Genomic DNA, 10,118 nt, shown 5'->3' on the forward strand with positions numbered 1-10,118 from the left:
CTAGGTCCCTGATTCTATTTAGAGGCTCTATCTCAACACCATTCACCATATATTCTCCCAATATAGGGTATTTCTTCCGTGTATATGATACCAGTTTACATTTTGCCTCATTTAAAGCTAGGTCGTTATCTTTACAAAACTCGGAAACAGCTGTGACATCACTTTGCAATTTTGCAACATCATCCCAACATGTTATGTTAAGGTACATCTTCAAGTCATCTGCATAGAGTAAGAACTTTGCATGCTTTATATAATCAGAGATGTCATTTATAAATAAGATAAAAAGCAGTGGTCCCAATATGGACCCTTGAGGCACACCGGAAGTTGACACAAAAGTTTCAGATTCTGCACTGTTAAATTTCACAAAGTTTATACGATCAGTCAAATAAGTTCTAATAAACTGTATCAAATCTACGCTAAAAGAATAAGAGTTCAATTTCCATAATAGAATGTTATGGTTGACTCTGTCAAAGGCCTTCGCCAAGTCAGTATAAACAGTATCAATCTGGGAATTATATAAATTTTCTGTAATGTAGGCACTGAACGTACATAAATTAGTAGCGGTAGATCTTTTCTTTAAAAAGCCATGTTGTTCTTCTGACAATATTTGTGTCACATGTGTATATATCCTATTATATATTACCCGTTCAAATATTTTGGATATTGAGGGTAGGATTGTTATAGGTCGATAGTTTGTAATCAGACTAGTGTTTCCTGATTTGTGTACAGGCGTTATTCGCCCTATCTTAAAGAAGTCTGGAAATTTTTTGGCCTTCAATGCTCTGTTGAATATAGTTTGCAATGGTAATGCAATAATGTCAGCATACGCTTTAAAAAAGTATGAAGGTAATCCATCTACACCTATTGAAGTCTGTGGTTTCAGCGATTTTATTGCATTTATTATTTCATTCAAGCTGATGCTCCCTATATTTAAATTATCCAAGTTGTAATCCTTACATATACCATTTCTTTGTAAGGGAGTATCTACAGAATACACCGACTTGAAGTACTCAGCAAATGCATTTGCAATATCCTCTGGCCTTTCAAATGACTTACCATTGTAACAGAAATGGTATGAAATGCGAGAACTGGATCTTTCATTTCTTATATAATTCCAGAAGTTTTTTGGGTCAATGTTTATATTATTTTCTATATTTAAAATAAAATCTCTTCGACATTTTTTAATTAGACGTTTCACCTCCTCTCGTAGCTCACAAAACTTACTCGCAGATTCTATACACTTTTTGGATTTTTTAAACAAGCGATGTTTCAGCTTTATTTTATTTATGAGTTCCACTGTAAACCACTTAGGATAATTGTTGACTTTATAGGATTTTTTGTAAGGAACACACCGATCCAAGATACCATATAAACCATCATAAAACTGATCCACACATTTGTTTACATTTTCAGATGTAATGATTTCTTCCCAAGTACATTGTCTAAGCAGATGATATAATTGATAACAGCCACCTCTCCCGAAATTGTAATTCCGTTTATAATTATTGTCAGTTAATCCACCCTTATATCTGTCAGCAACAACGTCAAAAGTGATAACAATCTCCAAAGGAGGGTGATATTGGTCAATTGCAACGAGAGATGTATTAGAGTGAGAAACTTTTGCCTCAGTTAAATTAGTCATCACCAAGTCGAGCAAGTTGTTCACCCGATTTAGTACATTGTTGACAATATACAGATCATATGTACATAGGATTGTTTGAATAATTTTGGCCTTGTAAGAACCGTTGCCACAGTCATAGCGCATATCGTTTATTTCAGGCACATTAAAATCACCCAAGATGAACAGATTCTCTGAATACAGNGAGGAGGTGAAGCGTCTAATTAAAAAATGTCGAAGAGATTTTATTTTAAATATAGAAAATAATATAAACATTGACCCAAAAAACTTCTGGAATTATATAAGAAATGAAAGATCCAGTTCTCGCATTTCATACAATTTCTGTTACAATGGTCAGTCGTTTGAAAGGCCAGAGGATATTGCAAATGCATTTGCTGAGTACTTCAAGTCGGTGTATTCTGTAGAGACTCCTTTACAAAGAAATGGTATAGATAAAGATTACAACTTGGATAATTTAAATATAGGGACCGTCAGCTTGAATGATATCATAAATGCAATAAAATCACTGAAACCACAGACTTCAATAGGTGTAGATGGATTACCTTCATACTTTTTTAAAGCGTATGCTGACATTATTGCATTACCATTGCAAACTATATTCAACAGAGCATTGAAGGCCAAAAAATTTCCAGACTTCTTTAAGATAGGGCGAATAACGCCTGTACACAAGTCAGGAAACACTAGTCTGATTACAAACTATCGACCTATAACAATCCTACCCTCAATATCAAAAATATTTGAACGAGTAATATATAATAGGATATATACACATGTGACACAAATATTGTCAGAAGAACAACATGGCTTTTTAAAGAAAAGATCTACCGCTACTAATTTATGTACGTTCAGTGCCTACATTACAGAAAATTTATATAATTCCCAGATAGATACTGTTTATACTGACTTGGCGAAGGCCTTTGACAGAGTCAACCATAACATTTTATTATGGAAATTGAACTCTTATTCTTTTAGCGTAGATTTGATACAGTTTATTAGAACTTATCTGACTGATCGTATAAACTTTGTGAAATTTAACAGTGCAGAATCTGAAACTTTTGTGTCAACTTCCGGTGTGCCTCAAGGGTCCATATTGGGACCACTGCTTTTTATCTTATTTATAAATGACATCTCTGATTATATAAAGCATGCAAAGTTTTTACTCTATGCAGATGACTTGAAGATTTACCTTAACATAACATATTGGGATGATGTTGCAAAATTGCAAAGTGCACAGCTGTTCCTGTGTTTTGTAAAGATAACGACTTAGCTTTAAATGAGGCAAAATGTAAACTGGTATCACATACACGGAAGAAATACCCTATATTGGGAGTGTATATGGTGAATGGTGTTGAGATAGAGCCTCTAAATAGATCAGGGACCTAGGTGTAATTTTTAGCAAAAATTTTACATTTAATGAGCATATTACAAGTTTAACAGCTGAATGATACAGGAAGCTCGGTTTTGTTCTTAAGACTAGCTAAGAGTTTAAATCTAACACAGTTATAAAGCTATTCAATACATTTGTAAGATAAAAACTGGAGTATTGCAGTGTGATTTGGAACCCACACGCTACCAGTAACAAGGACACAATAGAGAAAATACAGAAGAAGCTTTTGAGGTCAATATATGTTAAAGAGTATGGAGTGTACCCGTTCATGGTATCATATGAACATCAACGAGCAGAGTTTGGTGTGACCTCTTTGGATAGGAGAAGAGAAAAGGCTCAGATTTTGTTCGCTTATAATATTTTACATAGTAAGATTGTTGTCCCCGATTTGTTGGCATCTATTAATATTAATGTACCCGATATGAGAATGCGAACTAGATATAGACTTTTTAAAATATTTAATATTAATTCACCCCTAGAACAGTGTCTGTGTACGGTGAATAATTTGTTAAGAATATACAATATTGATATTTTTAATATTAGTCGGACTAAGCTACTCTAAGGGTGTTTTATGTACATTTTAACTGACATTTTTTGTTTTCTTTCTTTGTTCTCTTTTTACATTGTATTTTGCATGTTTCTGGTTGTTTATACATTATTTTTAACTTGTTTTTTATATTAGCTAACATTTCTCAATGTATACATGTAATTGGAATGTCCCTTTGTCTGTATGTATGCAGTATAAATAAATAAATAAATAAATATAAAGTGACCCTCAAATTTCACGTAGAATCCGAAAATATATAGGGTGCCTCATTTAAAATAACAAAGTTGGTGTCGACTTCCGGTGTAACCAGAAGTGCTGGACAGTTCTAGATATTTTAGTTCACACCAGCGACATTGCCATGTTGCTAACTTTTCAAATTTTTCGGAGCAGTATTTTCCTAGATATCGATCGCCACAGTTCCAGGTGGGACACCCTGTATATGTAGATTTGAATTATGAAGTATTGATAGACTTGACAACTATTCATTGCATTGTGTAATCAGGTGGTTGCAAAAAAACCAACAGGCAAACACTGGGATGATTGTACCGATTGGTAAAATTGTGGAAAATTTGGTAAATGTATACTGTAAAATAATGATAATAATTTGTCTAAGCATATTTCTCTCTTTTTTTATTCGTCTTCTATAATTATACAAAGTATTCACTACTGTGGACTAGATTTGAAACGATATATTCAACATTATGGAAATTATACTGTATGATCAAAATAATCATATTTATCAAGTCAAGTAAATTATAATTTCTTAGTTAGTAAGTGCGGTAAAAACTTTTTTCTGATATTGAAAATGTTGAACTTATATTTATAGGACAATGCTTTTCTCGGATTCAGTAACATTTTATAATATAGTGTCTGGTTATCGTACAATGGAGTATGCTCAGAGTTCCTCTTGGGTGTTACTCGAACCAGCAGAGCTATTGTTTTCACAAAGTTACTCCCTTGTTTACAATAATGACAAAGGTTTGTGTAAAATGTGCATTTTAACAATACATGGCTATTTTTTTAAATAATTTTTAGAATTTGATCCTGAGTTTTGCCTTAAGTGGGAACCGTTATTAGAATTATTAAAAGTTGAAATCCCAAATGAAATGAAAAAATACAAAGCTAATGATGCTACCATATTGATATTATGCTCCGATAATAGAACTTGTTACCAGTTAAACAAAGTATGTATAAGATACTTTCATAGTAGTTTTAAGGCTTTCACGGCCTGTGTTATTATTTAAAGTACCATGGGTTTTTGGCCTGTTATGCCGAGGCATGTTATTTTACAGATCCTAACATTCGGTCCACATGACTACTTATTACACGAAGCAATCAAAAGAAATTTGATTATAAAAAACATGAGCCAAAATTTTATAAGAAAGACTAACTTAACACATATTGTAGAAGAGAAAACAATTGATAATGCAAAAAATAAAAAAATTAAAGCAGAAAATTCAAATATTGAAGAATTGAAATCGAATGACGGGGACAAAGAGGATTTTCAAAATAGTTATGTGTTAACAATGAGTCAATCAGTATGTGACTTAAATAAAACAGATGACTCTGAACATATGTTTGAACCATTTACACAGGTAAACAAAATATTTTTAATAAATCTCTTAGACCTTATAGGATGTTGAATAAGTTGTCGCTGTTTTTTCGTGAAAATTAATGCTTTATTTAAAAAAAAAATATGTAAAACACAAGTCACTGAAAGTATTTTCCATGGCTAACCACTACACTTTCTGGCAGCATTTTAATTCCACATCGGAAAAATTACATATCTTTTGAGGCTATCTAAGAGTCAATCCATTTTTTGGCATCTTCATAAGAATGGAAGTGCTGCTCAGCCAACAATGTCTGGTGAATATGGCGGGTGGCGGTATCGCATCATGTGGCCAAGCTTTGTCATGCTATAAAATCACTTTGTCTTGTCTCTGCTCATTAAGCAGCCGTTTTTCCTTCAATGTTCGGTCCAGACGCTTCAATTGTAGTAGATAGCGACCTCCCGTGATGGTTTCATTCAGTTTGAGCTGCTCATAATAAACTACATCGATCTGATCCCCCATATACAGAGCAGAAGCTTGGAACCATGGATATTTGGCTTTGCATACAATATGCTCAGGCTTACCCCACGATTTTTTATGCTTAGGATTATCGTAGCATATCCATTTCTCATTGCCAGTTACAAGATGCAAAAAATTTTCCTTTTTTGCCTTTGAAGCAGCTGTTCACATGTGAAAGACAGCATTCGACGTCTCTTGACTTCAACTCGTACAACACCCAATGTACTTGCTTTTGAATCATTTTTAATGCTTTCAAATGTTTCAAAACAGTTGTGTGATCAACTCCTAATTTCTACATGTTGTTTGCGACAAAGGATGGTCGCCATAAGTCTCAACAAGATTTCTGTGTGTTTCAGTTGGAGATTTCTTTTGAATAAAGTAGTTTACACTTCGGTAAAATAATATACACTGAATTTCAAGCTTCTTTGTAGTACTTCTTCTTTCCTTAAACTACACTCATGCAGTTCAGGTAACACCATCTGTTAAAAAACAGTGAGAACTTATTCAACGTCTCTATGTAAATTGTGAAATATTTTCAGTTGTGAAATTTCATTACTATTGGCATCTGTTTCAGATGGAAAATATGAACCTGACACAAATCTGTGAATCTTTATCCGATCCAAAAATTCTTATTCAAACTTTCGGATCTTTTAGTGATTGCGTAAATCTACAAAATACTTTAGAAAATTTGAAACCAACATTTATTATTATGTATCACTGCAGCATGACATGTGTGAGAGAGATTGAGGTATAAATTGAAATAGTTTATGCTTAAACATTTACAGTAGTTTACTATTTTAGATGTATGTGGCTCATATGCAAAAGGATAAACAATTGAAGGTCTATTTTTTGGTTCATGCAGATACGGTTGAGGAACAAAGTTATTTAACAACATTAAGAAGAGAAAAGGAGGCCTTCGAATTTTTAATTCAAACTAAATCGGTAATAAGTAAAAAGATATTCAACCAAAAATTTTAATAATACGAGGCATATCAACAAAGTAAGAGTACTAAGATACTGATGCTATGTGGTTTTTGTTTTCGATAAAATTTGCAACATTGCATTTAAGGTAGTGAGTTGGGAGCAGAACACACACCCATTTGTCTCAGTCAGTTGAGAACTGAAATGATTGCCACGGGCCAGCTGCAAGTGACCGACATGAAGTTCAGTTGCAGCGAGGCAAGGTTTGTGGACTATCCACAAGATGTCCATTACACTCTTTTGGCCAGCTTGGTCCATCGTAAAACCTTAAGAAATATAAATTGTAATTCACACTCATCTTAAGTGTTGGAAAGGCTTTCAGGGCTTATTTTAAGCTTGACTATAATACTATATCACATGACCAAGGGTATTTAAAATAAAATCATTTGGCCATTAATTGAAAGCTCGCACCAGTAAAGGACTACTTTGAAAATGAGGAGCATGGTATGTCAGACATGATTGGTCAGCACTGTCACAGGATTATGCCTGTCCATGTGTCCTAATGTTTATAGTAAACCCATGAATAATTATTATCTACTTTTATATGAAATATTTCTGATAAGCAAAACTAAATTTACAAAATCAATTCTTTGACTGATCCTTTGCCACATTTGTTTATTAAGGAGGAACATTCGAGTAAACAGCGTAAAAAATAGGTGAATTTTAGGAATTATGATCTCAAAAACTGTCTATTCGATTTTATCCAGGTTTGTTTTATTCGAAAGTATACATGTTGATGTAAGCTGACAAATTTCTCTATAAATATATATCGACTGGAAGCACTGCTATCATGGCCTGTATAAAAAATGTCCCTCGCTTGCACAGTCTGTGATTCTCAAGATTACATGCAGTCAGTTGACCTGAAACAAGAATTTCGTAAAGATTCTCAAAATGTAATGTATGGTGCCCTTTGTAATGTAATATTTTCAAAAAATAATTTTTTCACAAAATGACCCTTGATCGATTTCAATTTTCGATCTTTCTGGTTTGATAAAAAAAAATTAAGTGAAATAAAAAATCCTACGTTCTGAAGTAGAAAACCTATTCGAAAATATTGTGTCAAATTTTTGTAGCAATCAGTGGAGCCATTTTCCAAATATGTTGAGAACCATCATTGAATAGTATGTTTCGAGATAATCGTGTTTAAAGTTTGCCAAAGAATTGACGTGCGTGGGAACTTGGTCACTCATCAGCTTTACAATTCTTGAAATATCGAAATAATATTTACACACGATATTTTTCATATTCCAAACTTGGAGAATTTTTTTAGTAAAATCGATTTTTGTAAAAAATTCATAATTACAAAATATACAGGGTGTTGGAAAAGTTGGTACAAAATTTAAGACGATAAAAGTTATCTTAATCAGAAAGTTATTTTAAAAAATATCCAAATGATAAGACCCCTTTGGAGGGCTATATCTCAGTAACGGTGCTCCGGAGGACCAATGTTTATAGGAACTTTTTTTACTACTTTTGGCTTTCACCTCTTTAAATTTTGTATCAACTTTTCCAAACACCCTGTATAATATATATTATATTGAGATTTTTTTTACTTTACTATTAATTTGAGATTCCTGAACCATAGAGTAGACCCTCCATAAAACTGGCAGCATCTTCTGCAACAAGCCCTGACTACCTTCACTGAATCCTCCCTTCTTAGGTCACGTGAGTTTTGACTTTGGCAATCCAGTAAATTGCCCATATTTTCCACAATTATTGGAATTTCAATATGAAATTTACATTTACATACATACAAATTTACATATTCTTATAAACTCTTAAGATAATCGAAAAAAACTACTACTTGGATATTCTCCTCTAAAGAGTTATCTTAGATTCATTTAATCGTGTAATTAGCTTAATTTAAATTTAAAAAATTACTCGAATATGGCTTGTTTATCAAATAAAATAGGATACGTTTTTCTGAGAAATTAAATGAAGAATTTCTGAATCACTCAGTGTAGATATTCTACACAAATAATACAAGGAATAACTCCAAAGTTATGACGAATTTTGAAAACATCCTTTATAACACAACAGAATTCTGTTTCACATAAACATTTAATAAAATTGCGACAGTAGTACCACTCAAGCAATTATTCTGAACTTGTAGATGTATATCGATATAAAAATAAATTGGTGACCACAATAACAGCAGCCATTTTAGAATATGGTTGTGCCACAAAATCAAGATGAAAAAACGGAATTGTCACTACAAAATGAAGCCTCAGATTTAGCTAAAAACACCAGAGAAGGCGGAAAACCGCAACCGGCTAAAAAACAAATTATTATTGTTGACATGAGAGAGTTTAGAAGTGAATTACCACCACTAATACACAAAAGAGGTATCGATATTGAACCACTGACGATAACTGTAAGTATGTAAATGTTTGTTTAAATAAATTGTAAAGAAAATCGAACAATTTCCTTTAAAGAACTTGTTCTCTTCACCAAAATAAATTGAAATGTTCCGAGGAACAGGGTTTCCGACTCCTGTTTTTATTTTGACAAGACATGTTTTAAAGGTTTTGATTTAATTTGGAAACTCTAAAAAACATATTTTTAGTTATGTGAGCGAACTAATCAGCATAGACACTTATACATTATATGATTTGTAGGTAGGTGATTATATTTTAACTCCAGAGATATGTGTGGAAAGGAAAAGCCTATCAGATCTGATAGGATCATTGAATTCAGGGAGATTGTATCAACAGTGTACCCAAATGTCAAGATATTACTCAAAACCTATGTTGCTTATTGAATTCGATCAAAATAAACAGTTTGGCTGGCAGGTATGTGGTATAGCCCATTAGATTTTGTAAGCTATGCTGTCATATAAGTTTATGTAGGACTGACATAGAATTTAAGTAGGTAATAAACAGTGGCGGCGCGTGAACATTGATTGAATGTGTTCTGCTTAGGGTTGTTACATTTGTTGAATTGAATTCCGGGATAAGTGCCCGGAGTTTAAAAATGGCGCCGCAGGCGAAAAATTTTAAAATTTTCAAGGTCACGCGTTTTCCTGGCACTTCTGAATTCCAAGGAACAATGAATTTATAAAAAAATACAAATTTTCACAAGAATGATTTTTGAAATTGATACCTTTTTGAAATATCCATTTACGAATTACCTACTGATGGTATAATAAATTGGAATAAACTAAATATATTTTATTAAATTATTGAATATTGTTTATAAAAAAAAAATCGTTTGTGAAATTTACCAACGATTCAACGAATTTTAATTTTCCTCGGCGTGTTATGATTTTTTCTTTATCTTTTTTTATATATATGTACATTATATTATATTCCGGGAGTTATACGTGCAAATCCGAAATCCGGGACCATACAGCTAATTCCCGGTACAATCACAGAAAATCCCGGTCATACCAATGTGGCTAGATGTTCTTTTAAAATGTCGTCAAGATCTACACTAAAATTTATGAGTCCACGAAACACATCAGGGTTGTCCGAATTTTCTGTCTCGTCGTGTCCG

The 10,118-nt window shown here is 32.8% G+C and overlaps 2 protein-coding genes across 2 annotated transcripts in view; one reads left to right on the forward strand and one right to left on the reverse strand.

The window, feature by feature from the left end:
- LOC108915963 (DNA repair endonuclease XPF) overlaps positions 1 to 10,118 on the forward strand; it is a 26,774-nt gene that overhangs the window by 9,166 nt on the left and 7,490 nt on the right. Inside the window, exons 7-13 of the mRNA XM_018722126.1 lie at positions 4,400 to 4,551; positions 4,609 to 4,757; positions 4,866 to 5,168; positions 6,217 to 6,390; positions 6,444 to 6,584; positions 8,791 to 8,997; positions 9,242 to 9,415. Coding sequence (XP_018577642.1) covers positions 4,400 to 4,551; positions 4,609 to 4,757; positions 4,866 to 5,168; positions 6,217 to 6,390; positions 6,444 to 6,584; positions 8,791 to 8,997; positions 9,242 to 9,415 — 1,300 coding nt within the window. The remainder of the gene's footprint in view (positions 1 to 4,399; positions 4,552 to 4,608; positions 4,758 to 4,865; positions 5,169 to 6,216; positions 6,391 to 6,443; positions 6,585 to 8,790; positions 8,998 to 9,241; positions 9,416 to 10,118) is intronic.
- The window catches only part of LOC108915964 (ceramide-1-phosphate transfer protein), a 28,888-nt gene continuing 26,085 nt past the window's right edge, over positions 7,316 to 10,118 (reverse strand). Inside the window, exon 4 of the mRNA XM_018722128.1 lies at positions 7,316 to 7,483. Within this exon, the coding sequence (XP_018577644.1) occupies positions 7,475 to 7,483 (9 nt within the window). The 3' untranslated portion in view covers positions 7,316 to 7,474. The remainder of the gene's footprint in view (positions 7,484 to 10,118) is intronic.

The sequence above is a fragment of the Anoplophora glabripennis genome, unplaced genomic scaffold, assembly GCF_000390285.2.
Source record: "Anoplophora glabripennis isolate ALB-LARVAE unplaced genomic scaffold, Agla_2.0 scaffold1564, whole genome shotgun sequence".
Taxonomy (NCBI): domain Eukaryota; kingdom Metazoa; phylum Arthropoda; class Insecta; order Coleoptera; family Cerambycidae; genus Anoplophora; species Anoplophora glabripennis.